A 21,909-nucleotide genomic window follows, 5' to 3' on the forward strand; every position below is an offset into this window, starting at 1 on the left:
ACTTTTCTCTGAACAGTCATTTACCTTCCCCGGCCCTACGTCCCATTTCACTATACATTAAATGGATATCTGTTAGTTCCTGTAATGAGTAATACTCATTCCTGATAACCAGTCAACAACTGCAAATATTAGGACACTATACTTTGGATATATTTCAGGTAACTGTGAATTTGTTCCTAAAGTAGCACCACCAATATTGATGAGACAGGCAGCTACTTGTTATAAAACATATGCAGCTTACAAACATATCTCTCACACGCACTTTTCATTCGAGGCCTCTTACCTACTTAAATACACATTTCAGACCATTGCTACATTATTAAACAATACGCAATTTAGGGTCGTCTAGAGTCTGCCTAATTTTGATCTTAATGGTTTGGGACACGCTGTTATTATTTATTATTATTTACATTTTATGGCCTTCATTGGACCACTCTAGCCAACTTTACACAAAGGATTTTTCAGTTTCCTGTCAGCCCAGTACTTCTTCATTCTCTCAGACCTCATCCTTCTTTCTTCATCAGAAATCACCCTTCCTATTTGTCTGTTTGTTGATTTTCGTTTGCTGTCTGGTTTGTTTGTCTGTTGAGTTTCCTGATTTTGTCAGTTTTGTTTCTTAGCTCTTCCAATGTAATCTGTAGCTCATCCATATCTTCCTTGATTTCTGTAATCCACTTAATGTTGCACTTACTGTTTCACTATTTTTCTGTTATTCTCCTGATGGCATTGTTCTCTGGCGTTCTGATTAGATATCTGAAAAATTAAATGCATTTCTTCCTGATTGTACTCATTACTGGTTCTATTTCCTTGTAGACTGTAAGAGACACCATCTCTATTTTTCCAGGGCACTCAGGATTTTCCAGTTTTCCAGTACAAAAGCAGTTTAATTGGACATATTCTTTTTATGCAGATTAAATAGGTGTTACATGATAACAAATTAAATTTTCACCCATAAATATATTTAAATTTGACATAATATGACATTTTATTAATTCTGTTTTGAGATATGTCCATGACATATTTGCACATATAAGTTTTTTCTTCCAGATGGTTACATGACAAGGTCACGAGCGATTTTGCGACACCCAAGCCCAGAAGGTGAGGCTTGCCCTACTGCATTATGGGAAACTCGACCCTGCTTTAGTGGTGCTTGTCTGACATTTGATTGGGTTATTTCACGTGATGGTAAGATTACATGTCAGCGATCAGATGGTGTTGTGGTCACTGGTAAGTTTAACAGATTTTACATAACACTTTCACTCAACACAATGAGAATGTTAAGTTTTTTTTTAATTTTTCTAGATAATTTAATAAGCACTAAAATTAAGGTCTGTAAAAATCTTAAAACAAAATTATTCTGCAACATTTTCTCCAACATTTTTACTTCTTATTACAGGATTTCCATCATTACCACACTGATTAATTATGTTCACCTCTTAATGCTCTTATACCACAACTGTAAATTATTTTCTTCTGCCTTCATACTGTAGTTGGCTCATTTATTTAATTACTATATGTTGTTCAATCAGTTGAAAAAATATGAACACATACACATTAAGTAAAGTGTCAACAAATGGAGCCAAGCACTTTGCGAGTTAGCTGCCAGTCATGTTTAATTATCATCAAAATCCAAAAGTATATAATGCATTTCTCTCAACTAAAATACAAATCACTGTTGCCTTCTGCTTCTGCTCTATTTTTGTTATTTTCTTTGTGCTTCTGACAGATAATAGTCCAACATATTTTCTCATATAGTTGAGTATCAGTTCTGTCTAACAATACTCAAAGCGGTATGGCTTCTTCAACAGAAGCTATGTGCTTCAATGTGTGCAAACAGCCTTGTCTCCTTACGTGGTTTCCTCTTACACAAAAACAGCAGGAGGCATGTGAAGGCCAGTGATATAGTGCCGCAGCTTTTGCAGAATACTAAGTGTAAAGTAGAGTTAGTGACGATAAGCAAGCAGAAATTCTTACTGTAGGTAATGATAGAGTCTCAGGAAATCTCAAGCTAGAGATCAAGTAGAATTTGGTGATTGTGCACAGTCTATGCCTGATAGTAATATTATGAGGTTTCTGGATTCTTTGGACAATGGGGATTTATTTCTCCTCAGCCTGTTCTGTGAACATTAGAGCTTTATTATGTACAGCATTTTATCATAGATGAATGTGTAATCCTCAATACTAAGGAGAGGTTTGTAAGGGGAAGCACGTTCTATAATTCCAAATTAGAATAAAGGATTGCATGTCTATTGGAAGTTCGTGCCAGTCACATAAGAGTGGTGTTACTAATGCCACTGTGATGATGCAGGTCAGGTTTGCTTTAAATACTCACTTTAGTGGTAATGAGCATTGTTTACCTTTGAGATTGGACATGGTGAGTTGATGTTAGTCAAGAATGCCTTAAAGACAACAAAGACACCATTATCAATACCTCATTAGGTTTGAATGAGAACATATAATAAGACTACAAGAAGCTGGATGTTCCTCATGTGATATTGCAGAAATGCTTGGCAGGAATGTAGCCACTGTACATGATTGCTTGCAATGGAGGTCAAGAGAATGCATGGTCACAAGAAGACAAGACTCCAGATGGCCAGGTGGCACTAACAAGATTGAAGACCATCATGGTTGGCTTATGGTTCTGGCACATTATACTGCTTCTGCAGCAGTTGGCACCACAGTGATGAAACAAACTAGTATAAATCAGTTAGTTCAAGGACAGGTCTGAGCGAGATGCCCTATTACGAGTATACCAGTGACCCCAAACCACTGCCATTTGTGACTTCAGTGATGTCAAGTGAGAGTTCATTGGAGGGCAGACTGGAAGTGTGTTGAGTTTTATTGTAAGTTGGCAGGAGAGCCAACACCAAGTTACTAGAGGAAGCCGAAAGGCACGCGTTTTAGCTCACGCAGGCTGGCGTGAGGTCTGGAACAGGACAAGGAAATTAGAATTTAGAAAAAACGGACGTAGCTGGTGGAATACTTAACTTTAATCCATTAATGGTGAATGTCGCTCTTGACTGTACATGATTCGGTATCAATAGTAACTGGTAATGGTGCCTTGCTAGGTCGTAGCAAATGACGTAGCTGAAGGCTATGCTAACTATCGCGTCGGCAAATGAGAGCGTATTTTGTCAGTGAACCATCGCTAGCAAAGTCAGTTGTACCACTGGGGCGAGTGCTAGGAAGTCTCTCTAGACCTGCCATGTGGTGGCGCTTGGTCTGCAATCACTGATAGTGGCGACATGCAGGGCCGACGTATACTAACAGACCACGGCCGATTTAAAGGCTACCACCTAGCAAGTGTGGTGTCTGGCAGTGACACCACATTCCTCCCCCGCAAATCGGCGTACGGTTGTGGCATAAGGCTTCCGCCCGCTGTGGGGAGGACCCCATGTTGACGTATGCGAGGAGGTGGGGAGCCAACAACAGGTGGCGGCGGCGGCGGCGGCGGGGCAAAATTGAGGGCAGCGTCGGTAACACCTGGGGCCGTGGCGAGCCAGTAGATGGGTCCCCAGGGCGCTGACCAGATGGCACCGTCGCTGAAAGCAGACGGGGAGCGGCAGATCCCGTGCGACGACAGAGGCGCAGCTGATTGAGATGCCAACGCACCTCACCAGAGGCCCTCAAAACCAGATACATAGCACAGCCGAGGCAGCAAATAATACGCCCTTTGAGCCAACACCATGAACCTCGATAGTGGTGGTAGTAGACAACGTCGCCTGAGGCAAAAGCAGGTGTCTGCTACTCCACAGGAACCTGATGCGGCAGATGTAGCAAAGACATCAAAGTTCGATGAGGGCGACCATGGAGCAACTCAGCCGGTGAGCAACCATCTCGGGGCTGAGAGCGATACGAGGACAAAAAGAGCAATAACGCGTCCTCCTGAGAATGCGACTCTTTCAATTTCAACATCTGTGACTTGAATGTCCTGACCAATCATTCAGCGGCACCACTGGACTGTGGTGAAAACGGCGCGGACGTCAGATGTTGAATACCATTGGCCTTGCAGAATGACTGAAATTCTGCGGACATTAATTGTGGGCCATTGTCGGAAACAATAGTCTGTGGAAGACCTTCAATGCAAAAGATAGCAGATAACGCTTGGATGGTGGCAGATGACGCCGTGGAAGACATCCAGACAACAAAAGGAAAATTACTGAATGAGTCTACCACAACCAACCATCGAGCATTCCGGAATGGACCAGCAAAATCGATGTGTAAGCGTTGCCAAGGGGAAGTGGCTTTTGGCCATGCAAAGAATTTCCGCGGTGGTGCTGATTGTTGTTCGGCACACACCATGCAAGAAGAGCACATATTCGTAATCGCGGCATTGAGTCCGAACCAAGTACAGTGCTGATGAGCAAGTTGTTTCATTCTCACTATACCCCAATGTCGTTGGTGGAGAAGCTGTAAGACAGAGAACTGTAACAAACGTGGGACCACGACCCTGGACTGATCATTATCAGAACGCAACAGCAAAACACCACGTCGTACAAAAAGTGAGCAAAAAATCGGCGAACCAACGGATCCCTGATCCGTGACTTTGACAAGGGCTATTGCATAGCAACAAGACGCAGAACGGTTGCAAGGACAGGGTCGGCAGCTGTGGCTGTAGCTACACGACGAAAATCAATCGTAAACGATTTGACCACGTCATTGGTTTCTGAATCAATGAACATGCAAGCAAGTTCGGAGGAATCGAATGTTCTATCCTCAGCAATAGGCAAACAGGACAATGCATCGGCGTTTCCGTGCTTAGTAGTGGACCGATACAAGGTATCGTAGCAGTACTGCGAGAGGAAAATAGACCAGCGAATGAATTTCTGTGCTGTACGTGGAGGTACAGGCTTGGTCGGATGAAAAAGCAATGTCAAAGGTTTGTGGTCTGTGATGATGATAAAGTGACGACCATACAAGAAATCGTGAAACTTTGTAACACCAAATATGAGAGCCAATGCTTCTTTCTCGATCTGTGAATAAGTTCTTTGCGCAGACGAGAGCAATTTTGACGCAAAGGCAATAGGGCGATCGTGCGATCCATCTTTGTGCGCAAGTACAGCACCGATCCCGAAATCTGATGCATCCATCATCAACAAAAGGGGCTTCTGGGGATCGAATGGCATAAGGCAAGTATTGGAAAGCAACGCCGATTTCAACTGGCGAAAGGCGCGTTCGCATTCCGTCGTCCAGACGAACGGGACACCTTTACGACATAAACGATGAAGCGGAGCTGAAATGGAAGAGGCATGCGGCACATATCTGTGATAATAGTTAATTTTTCCCAGCACACTCTGTAGCTGCTTCAAATTCTGCGGCAAAGGCAAGTCTTGTATGGCGCGGAGGTGCTCGGGACTGGGATGTATGCCTTGGGCATTGAGTATATGTCCCAGGTAGGGCAAATCACGAGCAAAAAACACACATTTGTCCTTCCGCAAGTGAAGACCATTTTGTAGCAAGACCTGAAATAATGTTCTGAGATTGGCTTAATGTTCTTCTTCCGTCTTTCCCGAGATCACAATATCGTCCAGATAGTTTGCTGCAGTAGGGACCAACTCACAAAAAGTTTGCAGATATTGCTGAAACAATGCAGGGGCGGATGCACACCGGAATGGTAGTCGTTTGAATCGATACAAACCAAGATGCGTGTTAACCACCAAAACACGCTGGGGTTCGTCATCCACCGGTATTTGCAAGTACGCATCTGCTAGGTCCAACTTCGAAAAATATTTACCCGGGCACAGTTTGTCAAAAAGATCTTCCGGGTGGGGTAAAGGAAAAGTTGCAGTCACTAGTTGTGGATTCACTGTTACCTTGAAGTCCACACAAAGTCTCAATTGTCCCGAAGGTTTTTGGCAAAATTACTAAGGGTGATGCCCAGAGAGAAGCCTGCACACGTTCAATTACACCTTGTGATTCCAAATCGTGTAATTTTTTTGCGACCTCATCACGCAATGCGTGGAGAACATTGCGCGCTCTGAAAAATTTCGGTTGCGCGTTCACTTTCAGTTCCAAATGTGCTTTATAGTCCTTAGCGCAACCGAGGCCCGGTGCAAAAATGTCTGCAAATTCTTCACATAGACGAGAAACACTGTCTGAAGGCACAGTCTGGTTCACTTATAGGACCTGATTTACTATAGACAAGTTAAACAACTGAAATAAATCGAAACCAAACAAGTTCACTGCAGAAGAAGAACGAAGGACGTAAAATGACACAAGTTTTGTTTGTCCCTTATATGTTGCAAGAAGGCTGCACTGTCCTAACACAGGGATCTCTTGACCTGAATAGCTAGTTAACTTAACAGTTGTGGTACGCAACAGAGGTGTGCCCAGCAGTTTGTAAGTGTCTTGATTGATCAGTGAAACTGCAGCCCCGGTATCGAGCTGGAATGGTATCACTTTGCCGTTAACGTCCAAGTCCACAAAAAGTTTATTGCCCTGCTGACGACAAGAGCGACTGTCTCATGCAACGTGAACTGAAACTGGTACAAAATCACTTGCGACTTGACGGGAGTTCCAGCGACGTCGACGCACACTATTTGTGGGACGAACACAGTCACTGTTGGAGAGAGTAGCACTGGGCGGAGTGGAATGAACTACATGAATTTCCATGGGCGGATTTTCGCGAGCCTGAGTATCCTAGGTTTGATTCCGATTCCGGCGCAAAGCAAAGGGCCTGGAATGATTTTGAGTTTCTGATCTGAGCTTGTTCTGGCAAACACTTTGAACTTGTCCTTTTTTATTACAGTAAAAGCAAATAGCTTGGCGTGATGGGCAATTCTCATGCGAATGTCTAGTAGCACACCGCAGGCATGATTTTAGCACTGCATTTGCTTGCCACCGCGGTACACGTGGCTGAGAGCCTGGCGGCAGCGGCGCGGCCGGGCGCGAGGGCTGCGTACTGTTCAGTGCAGCTCGCCCGGCGGGCCGGTTAACCTGACAATCGGGTGGCGAGTTTGCAAATGATTCCTGAGCAAAGTCAAGTGTGTCCTGCCGATCCAATATGTCTATTACTTGTTGAAGGGAGGGATTGACTAGTTTCAAAATCTGTTCCCTTATACGAACATCAGAAATGTTTTGTGCAATTGCATCACGTACCATAGTATCTGAATAAGGGAGTCCACATTGACACTCAGAAGCACAATCCCTAGTAAGGTCTTGCAAGGTTGCAACCCACTCCCGATTAGTCTGACCTGACGTACGTTTTGTACGAAAGAAGGTATACCGTTTGGCAACTACAGTGACTGAGTCTTTGAAATATGCATCTAATGCAGACAAAATTTCGTCATAGGACAGAGTTTCTACGTCGTGTCGGGGAAATAATTTGACTATCACATGGTACGTTTGTACGCTGACCGAAGACAACAAAAACAGCTGCCGCTCGTTACCTTGAATTCTGTAGGCGGCGAGATGGAATAGAAATTGGCGTGACCACTCCGTCCAGCTTTCCAGTGCAGCATCAAAAGGACGAAAACTTGGTGCAGCTGCGTGTTTTGGCTGCATTAGCGGTGGAGCGGCAGCTGCCACGTTGGTTTGCATTGCACGTTGACCCTGGACGAGCTGTCCAAGGGCATCCAGTAATGCCTGAGTCTGCTGATTCTGTAAGCGATAAAATGCGGACAGTACATCTGGAGATGGTGGCGAAGCCATTACACAAGTAAATCAGGGCAGTATAGTTAAGAACACGATATTGCCTCGTCGCCGATGTTGTGGGTTGGCAGGAGAGCCAACACCGTGTTACTAGAGGAAGCCGAAAGGCACGCATTTTAGCTCATGCAAGCTGGCGTGAGGTCTGGAACAGGACAAGGAAATTAGAATTTAGAAAAAACGGACGTAGCTGGTGGAATACTTAACTTTAATCTATTAATGGTGAATGTCGCTCTTGACTGTACATGATTCAGTATCAATAGTAACTGGTAATGGTGCCTTGCTAGGTCATAGCAAACGACGTAGCTGAAGGCTATGCTAACTATCGTCTCGGCAAATGAGAGCGTATTTTGTCAGTGAACCATCGCTAGCAAAGCCGGTTGTACCACTGGGGCGAGTGCTACGAAGTCTCTCTAGACCTGCCGTGTGGCGGCGCTCGGTCTGCAATCACTGATAATGGCGACACGCGGGCCCGACGTATACTAACGGACCGCGGCCGATTTAAAGGCTACCACCTAGCAAGTGTGGTGTCTGGCGGTGACACCACAAGTTTTCTGGTGAAAGGTGGTTTTGCATTGGTGCCAGTGATGGTCAAGTGTTGGTTAGAAACAGGCTAGTTGATGGCATGCAACCAACCTGTCTATGTGCTAGACACATTGGAACTACACCTGAGGTTACAGTCTGGGGTGTGATTTTGTATGACAGTAGGAGCATTCTCTTGGTTAGCTAGTGCATCCTGAGTGCAGATATGTATGTCAATCTGGTGATTTAACCTGTTGTGCTTCCATTAATGAACAGCATTCCAGAGGGCATTTTGCAACAGCATAATGCTTGCCCAATACCACTGTTGAAACCCAACATGCTCCACAGAATGTCACCATGTAGACTTTGTCTGCTTGATTACCAGATTTTTTTTTTCAATTAAACACATATGGGACATGATCCAATGATAAGTCCATTGTCATCCACAAATAAATTAATGTCCATGTATTGATCACCAAGGGCAACAGGCATGGATCTTCATCCACAAACTGACATCCAGCATGTATGACACAACGCTTGCATTCAACATTCTGACAGTTACACTGTTTATTATTGTACCAGCATTTCACATTTTCAATGGCTTATCTCAGACTTACATTAACCTGTGATCTTGCAATGTTTATCACTTAACCCTTTAACTGCTCTGGACATGTTAATGCGCGTGCCTTTGTGCCTGTCCCTGTGGGCTCTGAACGTGTTTATGCGTGTCACCAGTCCTTCTACCTACTTGTCTACTTAGACATGTTCAGAGTACCAGGTAGAAGGACTGGTGGCACACGTAAACACATTCGGAGCACACAGGGACAGGTACAAAGGCACATGCGTTAACAGGTCCAGAGCATTTAAAGGGTTAAATATGTTACCAAGACAAATGTATTCCCAAAATGACATTACTGTGCATTAATTACTTTTTGGTGTTGCAATTTTTTTTCTTCAGTGTATATTTTTGAGTGACATATTTTACACATTACATGACTTAAGATCTTTTCTGAGCATCAGTTTATTTTCAGGTGGTTGCGAGAATCGTCCTATGCCTTGTTCAAATCCACGCTGTGAGACTGTTCCACATGCATATTGTGATATAACACTGGGAATATGCATTTGTGAATCTGGTTATTATGCACATGTTGGACATGATCAGCAATTAACAAAATGCATTCAAGCTTCAGAAAATAAAGGAAATGCCAAAAACAAAGTACAGTTCGATGGTGAGTTTACAGGAGCACCAGATGAGATCCTCTCACGCTACTATTATCCAAGTAAGAACTTATATATTATTGTAGAAAAATACTTTCACACTAATTTTGTCTGTTAGCTGAATAACTAGTGCTCTCTCTTTTGCTAATACAAAATACAAAACCCAGCTACCTTTTGTTCTTTGTTATGTTGAAAATGTGGAAGATTTTTTAGGTACTGGTTCTTCACAATATTCAAGTATAGCTATATTTAAAGGAATTTGTACTTGTACATGTATTAATCATTCTCTTAGACACTGTTAATCAAATTTTGAACATATACGAGGATTGAAACTTTAATAGTGGCAACTATGCGGGGACCAAGAAGCAATCGGTATTGTAATTGTAAACTGTCGAAGCTGCGTTGGTAAAGTACTGGAACTTCAAGCACTGATGGAAAGCACCGAAGCTGAAATTGTTATAGGTATGGAAAGCTGGCTGAAGCCAGAGGTGAATTCTGCTGAAATTTTTACAAAGGCAGAGACTGTGATTAGAAAGAATAGATTGTATGCAACCAGTGGTGGCATGTTTGCCACTGTTGGTAGTAGTTTATCCTGTAGTAAAAAAAAAGAAGGAAGGTTTATCTGTTTAGCAAGAGTAATAGGAGGCAGATTTCAGACTACTGAACAGATCAAAATAATAATTTTTGTTCTGACACTGACAATATTGAGTGTTTATGGAAAAAGTTTAAGGCAATCATAAAATGCACTTTAGACAGGTACGTGCCAAGTAAAACTGTGAGGAACGGGAAAAACCCACTGTGGTTCAACAACAAAATTAGAGAGCTTCACTGCAAATTTAAATGCAGCCAAAACCTCTCAGACAAGCAGAAGCTAAACGATGTCAAAGTTAGTGTAAGGAGGCCTATGTGTGAATGTGTGAAGCGTTCAGTGAATTCGAAAGTAAAATTCTATGTACCAACATGACAGAAAATCCTAGGAAGTTCTGGCCTTACGTTAAATCAGCAAGTGGATCAAAACAGCACATCCAGACACTCTGGGATGATAATGGCATTGAAACAGAGGATGACACGCATAAAGCTGAAATACTAAACACCTTTTTCCAAAGCTGTTTCACAGTGGAAGACCACACTGCAGTTCCCTCTCTAAATCCTCACTCGAATGAAAAAAATGGCTGACATCAAAATAAGTGCTCAAGGAATAGAAAAGCAACTGAAATCACTCAACAGAGGAAAGTCCACTGGACCTGATTGGATACCAATTCGATTCTACCCAGAGTACGTGAAAGAACTTGCCCCCCTTCTAACAGCCATGTACCACAAGTCTCTAGAGGAACGGAAGGTTCAAAATGATTGGAAAAGAACACAGGTAGTTCCAGTTTTCAAGAAGGGTCATCGAGCAGATGCGCAAAACTATAGACCTATATCTCTGACATCGATCTGTTGTAGAATTTTAGAACATGTTTTTTCATCGTGTATCATGTCATCTCTGGAAACCCAGAATCTACTCTGTAGGAATCAAAGTGGATTCCAGGAACAGTGATTGTGTGAGACCCAATTCGCTTTATTTGGTCATGAGACCCAGAAAATATTATATACAGGCTCCCAGGTAGATGCCAGTTTCCTTGACTTCCGGAAGGCGTTTGATACCGTTCTGCACTGTCGCCTGATAAACAAAGTAAGAGCCTACTGAATATCAGACCAACTGTGTGGCTGGATTGAGGAGTTTTTAGCAAACAGAACACAGCATATTGTTCTCAATGGAGAGACGTCTACAGACATTTAAGTAACCTCTCATGTGTCACAGGGGAGTGTTATGGGACCATTGCTTTTCACAATATATATAAATGACCTAGTAGATAGTTTTGGAAGTTCCATGCGGCTTTTCGTGGATGATGCTGTAGTATACAGAGAAGTTGCAACATTAGAAAATAGCAACAAAATGCAGGAAGATCTGAAGCGGATAGGCACTTGGTGCAGGGAGTGACAACTGACCCTTAACATAGACAAATGTAATGTATTGCGAATACATAGAAAGAAGGATCCCTTATTGTATGATTATATGATAGCGGAACAAATACTGGTAGCAGTTACTTCTGTAAAATATCTGGGAGTATGCGTAAGGAACAGTTTGAAGTGGAATGATCATATAAAATTAATTGTTGGTAAGGCAGGCACCAGGTTGAGATTCATTGGGAGAGTCCTTAGAAAATGTAGTCCATCAACAAAGGAGGTGGCTTACAAAACACTCGTTCAACCTATACTTGAGTATTGCTCATCACTGTGGGATCCGTACCAGATCGGGTTGACAGAGGAGATAGAGAAGATCCAAAGAAGAGTGGCGCGTTTCGTCACAGGGTTATCTGGTAAGCGTGATAACGTTATGGAGATGTTTAGCAAACTCAAGTGGCAGACTCTGCAAGAGAGGTGCTCTGCATCACAGTGCAGCTTGCTGTACAGGTTTTGAGAGGGTGCGTTTCTGGATGAGGTATCAAACGTATTGTTTCCCCCTACTTATACCTCCCAAGGAGATCACGAATGAAAAATTAGAGAGATTCAAGCTTGCAGGGAGGCTTTCCAGCAGTCATTCCTGCCGCAAACCATATGCGACTGGAACAGGAAAGGGAGATAATGACAGTGGCACGTAAAGTGCCCTCCGCCACACACTGTTGGGTGGCTTGCAGAGTATAAATGTAGATGTAGATGTATTTGTTTACAGCTTGTACAAAATATATACATGTTTCAAAGTTTTACTGACCTTCAAAGTAGTCACCAGAATTTTGTATAACCCATTGCCAGTGACGTGGAAGTTGCAGGATACTCTTAGCAGTGCCAGTTGTGTTGACAGTTAGAGTGGTGTGGTCTATTGCCCAACAAATTTGTAGCAGTTCTGAAGTGTATGTTGTGAAGTGTTCCCTTCAGCTTAGAACAACTATTATTTAAAGGAGTATCATTTTGTGACAGTGGTTGGGGTAGAAAATAGTATTAACAAGTATAGAAGCAACAACTTTGTCTGTGAACTGGTAAAAAAAAAGTTCAGAAACAAAATGTACAAATTTTGAACGTGTTCCTGCTATCAGGCATTATGACAGATCAAAGTTAAACATCTCTCTGCGAAAGGTAAATATAGAGTTAGATCAGCTGTTTCTGTCCATTATTGGATCCAACATAGTTCTCGTTCCTACTAGAGCTATTGAAAGGTGGGGTTTTACTAATCATAACTGTAACATCTATAGGAAGAGTAAGATGTAATTAGCTGGGTTAATGGAATAATCATTAAGAAGAGGAGTATGCATTGTTCTCATGGGGCTATTTTTGAAGCCAGTAATGTGAAGACAGGTTCTTTTCTGGGTCAAAATGGTAAGTCATACCATCAGTATTAAAAGAAGTTAGTATTTGTGAATATACTAAGCAGATAAGCAATGTGATTTTCACACCCTCTGTTTTTCTTGTCACATATAAACAACAGTTACATCCAACATTTTGGCTGCACCTATCCATAACACTAAATATTCCTCCACACCCTTTTCCATTTCAGCGATGTGACTTTGCATCAAGCAACCCAATTATGTGTTTTATCCAAAACCACTCTGCATCCAAGAGGAGATTATTGTTTTATCTTTTATCATCAGCACACCTTCGCTTTTGGAATATCCCAGCTTCTTTTCTTTCTGTCAAAGAGTGAACCATTACCTCTGTCACACTGTCAACATTATCGGTGCTTTCCTCACCATGTTTATTTGTTTCCTTTCCTCCATTTCATCTGCTAACCATACCCTGTTATTTTTCATGCTTTTCCTGACCTTTCAACTATTTCTTCCTATATTATTATTGTAATTACAGAACAAGTCAAATTTATAATGAATTTGGCAGTATGAATCCAATTATCGGTATGCTGTTGCACCCCCTCTGACCCTGATGCATGTACTTATTTGGTTGGGAAGAGTGTCATAAAGCCATTGTATCCTCTCTAGAGGCAAGATGGTTCATAACTGTTGCAACTGGTTCTTAATATCCTTGTTATTGGCACTGGGATGGAGTTGTGATATGAACTGGTCCCATACATGCTCTGTTGGGGAGAGATCTGGCAATCTTGCTGGCCATGAGAGTACCTCAACATCTTGCAGATAGTTCATGTGTGGATGAGCACTGTCCTGTTGAAAAATGGTACAATACAGTCACATAAAAGGTATGTTCATGACGTAGGATTGTGCCATCAGAGTTTCCTCAATCGCTATCTGCTGTGACCTTATGCCATACCCAATTATTCCCCACACCATGGCACCAGGAGTAAAACCTTTGTGCCTCTCCAAAACATTGGAAGAATAGGATCTCTCTCTCAGGTCACTGTCATACTCGCCAGTGATGGTCATCTGCAGAAGTGCAGAAGCATGAATCATCACTGAACACAACAGGATGACATTCAACAGCAATCCATGCTTTCTGTGCATGGCACTGCACAAAATTCAGTGGGTTGTATTGTGGTGTTAATGACAGCTTATGTGTGGGACTAGACAACAAGTATGCCTGCCCTCACAGTCCCATGTTCTCCATTGGTGAGCCACTGTCATAATTGAATGCCCCAAAAATCTAGATATTGCATGATTTGATGAGCCAGTTAAATGGACACCCATAATTAGGCCCCTTCCAAATTCTGCCATGTGATGATAATGCTGTGTAATACAAGTATGTGGCTTCTTCATGTCCTTCACAGTGATCACTCAATATCTGATGCTGTTCACACACCTTATATATCCTACCAGGCTTGGTAACAACACTAAACATGAACAACACTCATGCTCCTGGTGGCCATTCTACCTGTCACAGAAAATTGCAACTCCTAATCAATTTCATACAGCCAATTGTGTATATGTGTATGAAATTACATCGCCATCTGACCATATGTTCTGGGTATTTCCTTTATTTGTCAGGCATTATGTTATTATTAATATATTTATTATATTATCATTATGTTTATTATATTATTATTATTATTATCATTATCATTATTATTGTAGTTGGTGTTGTTACATAGTAGTCACATACTATGTGTAATATAAAGTTAACTCAATATGGATGTTGACATAAGAGAAGAATTGAAGGTTCTCCCATGTGAAATAAATACACTCCTGGAAATGGAAAAAAGAACACATTGACACCGGTGTGTCAGACCCACCATACTTGCTCCGGACACTGCGAGAGGGCTGTACAAGCAATGATCACACGCACGGCACAGCGGACACACCAGGAACCGCGGTGTTGGCCGTCGAATGGCGCTAGCTGCGCAGCATTTGTGCACCGCCGCCGTCAGTGTCAGCCAGTTTGCCGTGGCATACGGAGCTCCATCGCAGTCTTTAACACTGGTAGCATGCCGCGACAGCGTGGACGTGAACCGTATGTGCAGTTGACGGACTTTGAGCGAGGGCGTATAGTGGGCATGCGGGAGACCGGGTGGACGTACCGCCGAATTGCTCAACACGTGGGGCGTGAGGTCTCCACAGTACATCGATGTTGTCGCCAGTGGTCGGCGGAAGGTGCACGTGCCCGTCGACCTGGGACCGGACCGCAGCGACGCACGGATGCACGCCAAGACCGTAGGATCCTATGCAGTGCCGTAGGGGACCGCACCGCCACTTCCCAGCAAATTAGGGACACTGTTGCTCCTGGGGTATCGGCGAGGACCATTCGCAATTGTCTCCATGAAGCTGGGCTACGGTTAGGCCGTCTTCCGCTCACGCCCCAACATCGTGCAGCCCGCCTCCAGTGGTGTCGCGACAGGCATGAATGGAGGGACGAATGGAGACGTGTCATCTTCAGCGATGAGAGTCGCTTCTGCCTTGGTGCCAATGATGGTCGTATGCGTGTTTGGCGCCGTGCAGGTGAGCGCCACAATCAGGACTGCATACGACCGAGGCACACAGGGCCAACACCCGGCATCATGGTGTGGGGAGCGATCTCCTACACTGGCCGTACACCACTGGTGATCGTCGAGGGGACACTGAATAGTGCACGGTACATCCAAACCGTCATCGAACCCATCGTTCTACCATTCCTAGACCGGCAAGGGAACTTGCTGTTCCAACAGGACAATGCACGTCCGCATGTATCCCGTGCCACCCAATGTGCTCTAGAAGGTGTAAGTCAACTACCCTGGCCAGCAAGATCTCCGGATCTGTCCCCCATTGAGCATGTTTGGGACTGGATGAAGCGTTGTCTCACGCGGTCTGCACGTCCAGCACGAATGCTGGTCCAACTGAGGTGCCAGGTGGAAATGGCATGGCAAGCCGTTCCACAGGACTACATCCAGCAGCTCTACGATCGTCTCCATGGGAGAATAGCAGCCTGCATTGCTGCGAAAGGTGGATATACACTGTACTAGTGCCGACATTGTGCATGCTCTGTTGCCTGTGTCTATGTGCCTGTGGTTCTGTCAGTGTGATCATGTGATGTATCTGACCCCAGGAATGTGTCAATAAAGTTTCCCCTTCCTGGGACAATGAATTCACGGTGTCCTTATTTCAATTTCCAGGAGTGTAATTCAGTATTAGTATCTCCAGGTGGAAATTATATTTCAGGCTTTCCAGTTCCTACTCAAATGTAAAATCAGTCATTAATAAGACTTGCAATGTCAATAAGGATTTACAGTGTATCGAACATGGATACTTTGTGCATGCCTAGGCTATTTGCTGAATTGATAACCTGTTAATGTGCACTGCAGATAGAGCTAACATCCATCACTGTGAAGTGGCAGAAGTGAAGTTTCACAGAATACACTGTGACTGCAGTGGTGGATTCTAGTTGCAACTGGCTGGCCTGCAGCGAGAGGCTTCCCAGTGTGAACTGTCTTAGCTCTTTCCTGAAGTCATTTATATTCTTCTTCCATATTTCATTTCACAACTGATTAGCATTGCGGACAATAATGATATACCTTTCCGCTGCGAGTGGTCGAGCCTCAGAACTCATATTATTGCTGTTGATGATGTGTTATTTTAGGCTTTCTTGGCATTTGATGATGATTTTGTCTGGGATTGAGTTAGAAAAACCTGTAGAAATCCATATACATGGTGAGCTTAAAAATGTAGTGGTTTCCAGCTAAGTAAGGCTTGAGGCCTAGCCTTGAGTTGGCTCAAAGTACAGTGACAGTCTGTGGGAAGATCGATTCATGACATACTCACTGAAGAGCTTATATCATACTATGTTGATATACCTCCTCTAAATCAGTGGCATTGAAACACTTGCGATGGTGGCACATGTAACTCGTGTTCTGGCAATGCACTTCCCCCTCCACCTAGCCTACAGAGCTGCCCATAGGTACAAAAGGCCCGGGTTTGACAACAGGAGGGAGGGGCAATAAGACTGCACCCAGCAGGAGGCCAGTCAGTCAGGACCACTGAAGATGGTAACAAGTCAGTTTGCTGAAATATCACACCATTCAGATGACACTGCCTCTTTGAATACCTGACAATATTTCAAAAATGATATTGATATTCATAGCTGTCAGAGATTTAAAACTAGAAATGAAATTTCCTAGCATGGCTAAAATCCTAAACCCATAAGAGGAAACTGAAGATAAAACAGATACCTCAGGATTTGTCACATAGTATTTCCTAAGGTAAAGAAACTGATCTGCTTCTGTTCATAATTTGTGTAAATTGTTTGCCAGTGACATCATATAATCCATCAAGACTGTAATATTTGCTAATGGGACACATATTAATCAAGAAGTTGAAGTTAACTGTAACAGATGTAACAAAGGTATAACAGATGTAACAAAGGTAATATCTGATTGGCATTATAGCTGGTCCATAGAAACAAGTTCAGTTTCTAATCTTCCAAAATTCATTCAACAAACAATTAACAGTATATCTACTGGTGCCAGTAATATACAAGTATAGTATATTAACAGCCACACATTACATGAAATGCCATGTGTAAAAGTCATTGGTATCCAGATGGATGAAAACTGAAAATGGAGTAAATACTTTGATGAGCTGATAAAAATATAGTTTGACTTGGTCTGTGATTTGAAGTAACTTGCATTTTGTTAATACAAAGGCAAAACTGCTGTCAGTTGTATATAAAACCATTGCTTGGTATATTATGAGATACTTTACTGGGAAGTATTTATTATTCCACATAAAAGAGCTATAAAGTTTTATAAAAACCACAACAAAACATCATGCAGCAGCTTCAAAGAGGACTTAGGGGGAACAAGCTTTGTTAACTCACATCTATTATTTTTCTCTTAATTGTTAATTTTGGCTAATAATGAATAAATTTTAGTACACTTCCTCAAAGCAAGAGGTAAATATAATTAGCACATGAGCTTTGTTTCCTGGATTACAGGTAAGAATGAAGTTCTGTATTCTACACTAAAAAGGCTTTAAAATTTGTGAACATATCTAGGTCAGAGAATGGACATCCCTCATAAATGCCGGCCGCGGTGGTCTAGCGGTTCTAGGCGCGCAGTCCGGAACCGCGCGGCTGCTACGGTTGCAGGTTCGAATCCTGCCTCGGGCATGGATGTGTGTGATGTCCTTAGGTTAGTTCGGTTTAAGTAGTTCTAAGTTCTAGGGGACTGATGACCACAGATGTTAAGTCCCATAGTGCTCAGAGCCATTTGAACCATTTTTCCCTCATAAATTAAAAATAAAATAAAACCATAGGCCTTACTTCATTTTTCATTCACTCTATAAATTACCTCATTTTTGGAACTACAAATTCCTGTTAATACTGTGTAGTATAATGTGGATAGTGAGGTAAGGATACTTTCCACAGAAGGCAGATAGTTTTTTTTCCATCAATGAGTATCAAAATACATAAATGTGCGAGATGTAGAAAGTGGCATATAAATAGCAGCCCCATAGTATTAATGGAGAAGATGTTGCTACACACCCAAGAGGGAAATAAGGTTAGGTATTAACATCTTGTCAACAATGAGGGCATTAAATATAGTCACATAAATCCACTGAAACTTCAAATGAACAAAAAATGTTGCCTGATAACACAAATAAACCAACATTAACTTCTGTCATTTACTGGTGTGTGACACAGATATTGTTTTGAATAGTAACCTCTCCCTGCTACTGCATCTCTTTGTAAAGAAACTCATTCCACCTTCCCAATTATTGCTGTTCCTGTGAGACATAAAAACCATTACATGACCAATAAAAGCTTTTACAAAATATTGTAATGTTAAAACAAAAACAGCTGTTGATTCTATTAATTATTTCTTATGGTGAAATATCTGTTATAACCTAATTTTTTACATTTATTAAGTGTTTCCAACTCTGTCCACATTGTAAAACATTTTTCTTGTACACCATAATGTCACCACTGCATAGCTCTTTTCTGTTTTTACAGGAGATGATGAGATAAATGTGTGGATGTTTGCTGTCATTGGGATAGGATGTCTGTTTGTAATTTTTGTAGCAGTTTCTGTATATGTCATGTGGTAAGTATAATTAACATTTTTGCATCATTCTTTATTGATGGCAATCTATGACTAAACTTGCATGCTAGTTTGGCATTGTACAAGTACACACTCTATGAAATTTATAGATAACATTGTTTTTTTCATTATGTATGCTTATTAGCCTTTCAACACTAGGCAGTGAACATATTTCCTCTGGTACCTGAGATTTTCAGTACAATTTCCCTTCAGACATCATTATTTTGTATTAGAAAGGTACCGATTTGGTATGAAGTCCAGTGTAGACCTACATATCTTTGTTTTCCCTTAACATCCATTACTTACAATTCATTGTAGAATAATATTTTGTAAAACACAAACAAGAATTAACTTCCCAGTTGCCAAATTTGTGACTGATACATGGTACACAGAACATTCCACTCTTCAATGTGGTTTTCAGTATGATTTTTCACAGTGAAAAGAATTATTGGAGTATATTATCAGGGACCCAAAAGTAACTAGAATCCCTTACCTATAAGTGGAAACATATACTCTTTTTAAACAGTTGACCACCCACTGTCTGTTGGGAAGTGTAAGGGGTATTACAGATAAAATTAAGACCTTAAACATAAGCATAAAAATGAATATGGGTGCCTTACAAAGTTCTTACAAAAATTTTGGCTACAAGGAAAGATGGTCCTTTTTGCCGCTACAGATGTATTATCTTCAGATATTATTGGTTTAGGGAAAATGACATAAACATGCAAACATTAATATTAGCCACACTGTAAGGTAAGACCAATGTTTATATGTTGACCAGTAGCCTGCAGTGTGTTCAATTGTTTCTAGCTAAATATGGATACTGAGACTAGGCTATGCTTGGAAACTGAACTGTCATAAACACTATTACAAATACTTGTGCTGGCACATTTACCAGCGCAACTATTATTTGGGCACACAATTTTCTTAATTTTCACTTTACAAATAATTTTATTCCAGTCTCTGAAAGAATAAGTTGAATAGTGACACACACTGGCTGTTTCACCAATAATTCACAAAAGAAAGAAACAGTCATATCGTGAACACACCAAACATATCTGCGTTACAACAGAGGTACATATCTGAGTGGTAGCTGCAGTGGTGTATACAAAATCATATTCAAAAAGTAAGTAAGAGCCCTGTAAGGAAGGTTCTGAATACACAAGGATACTGCACACAACAACAAAAAAAGCACTGAAAAGATAAAATTCCAAAGAGACACATCCATAAAACATATTCTTTCTCCTTTTATTGTCATACACTCACACACTAATTTCCCACACCTTGCATGTGGGAGGATGATGGTTCACACCCACGTCTGGCCTGCCTAATTTAGGTTTTCTGTGATTTCCCTAAATCACTTCAGACAAATGCCAAGATGGTTCCTTTGAAAGGCTGTGGCTGACTTCCTTCTCTAATCTGATGGGACTGATGACCTCACTGTTTGGTCCCCTCTCCCAAATCAACTAACCAACCAACCCAAGTTACCATTGCAGTTATGTTAAGATGCGCCACTTACAGATGTCTCCAGGACTGTGATTAACCTTAATCAGTATGAATTATTGAGAAACATATGACTGCAGACTGCTAGAGTTAAATGTTCCGACCTCCTGGTCAGTGCCCATAATACATTACTGTATTTGCTTGGTGCTGCAGTGCTGTTGACTTTGAGTAGTCCTTCAAGCATGTGGAATAGATTTAACATTTATTTCCCTTCTGTGTCTGAGGGAAGGCATACTATCAACAGGATCTGTTCTATTACACTGTATTTCTTTAGAAGTCCTCCCTATTCTTTTATCAGTCATTTCCAATGGATAATTTTGCCCTGATTTTTCCCCACTCCTGAGTGACATCTTCTGAACAGTTTTATTACAGAGCATGCTGTCATTCCCTGTGAAGGCATACTTTCATCTTATCCATTATCACCAATGAAGAAGGTAATAAAATATTATTCTCCACAATGAATTTATTCAGAAAGACCAATTGGCATGCTCATTCCCTTATTTCTTGATTGGCCTCACTCATGTTTTCATGCCTATATAAGCTTCTTTCCCCTCCCCCTATCCTCTTCAGGTATCTTATGTTCCACATGGACTATTTCTTGTGCTAAATAATCATTATTCAACTTTGCAGTATTGTCACCACAAATCTGGATGTCCTCAGTGTCCCCCACTGATGCCTCTATCCTCTGTATCTGGGTTTCATCTAAGTTTCAGCTGTATCTGAATGCATGTTCCCCATTCTAAACTAGCAACATCAAGAATGATAGCAAATAATGAAATTTTACTTTTTGTGTTTACACAGTATAGCAGGAAGAATACAAGATTACATTTTTAGGTTATTTGAAGGTATACCAGAGTTCATCAATCACAGTGACTGGTAGGTGATGGCATACAAGGCTCTAGCAACCCACGACCAGATGTTGTTTATGGGTGAGAAACCTAGAGAATGTGCTGACCAGGACAACAGTCAAAAATAATCTTTATCATGGTAGGTCAGGGCAGCACAGAAAAATATGATCCGTTATTATCTTTTTGAAAGAGAACATTAAAAATACCTAGAAGTTAGTGCAGGGTCACTGGCTTTGACACATCTGAAATGTAATTTCTGCTGTCCAAATTAGTGGTTATGCGAACCAGAGGTTATCATAGCTGCCCAATAGCTGCCCTCCCTCCTCCCCCCCCCTCCCCGCCCCACGCCCACCCACCCCCAATAGTATAATGCTAGGTGCTGGGATCACCAGATGATGAAAGCAGACTTGCAACATTCATTATCCATGGAACCTTCACATGCAGCTATGCCCATACATGGAATCATTACTCATGTGCAAAAACTGCATGACACCATGCCTTTGTCAAGCACTGCTGGTTGGTGTAGTACAGTCAGTGCTGCTGCATTGAGGGGAGCCACAACAAAAGCCACAGTGCTGATAGTCCACAGTGCTCCAGATGCTATCACACTGTCAATTTGTATACCTTTTTTGGTGCAAACAATCCTATTCCCTGCCTTAAAACAGATGATGTAAATGTAAAATCCTGCATGGCTAACTGAACAATATGTCTGTCCTACTGGGT

At 41.9% G+C, this 21,909-nt stretch overlaps 1 protein-coding gene across 2 annotated transcripts in view; it reads left to right on the forward strand.

The window, feature by feature from the left end:
* LOC126183723 (thrombospondin type-1 domain-containing protein 7A-like) overlaps positions 1–21,909 on the forward strand; it is a 1,149,604-nt gene that overhangs the window by 1,100,339 nt on the left and 27,356 nt on the right. For both annotated transcript variants that reach the window (XM_049925914.1, XM_049925915.1), the window contains 3 exons: positions 1,048–1,227; positions 9,201–9,449; positions 18,748–18,838. In XM_049925914.1, the coding sequence (XP_049781871.1) occupies positions 1,048–1,227; positions 9,201–9,449; positions 18,748–18,838 (520 nt within the window). The remainder of the gene's footprint in view (positions 1–1,047; positions 1,228–9,200; positions 9,450–18,747; positions 18,839–21,909) is intronic.

This window comes from Schistocerca cancellata, chromosome 4 (assembly GCF_023864275.1).
Source record: "Schistocerca cancellata isolate TAMUIC-IGC-003103 chromosome 4, iqSchCanc2.1, whole genome shotgun sequence".
NCBI classification, from domain to species: Eukaryota; Metazoa; Arthropoda; class Insecta; order Orthoptera; family Acrididae; genus Schistocerca; species Schistocerca cancellata.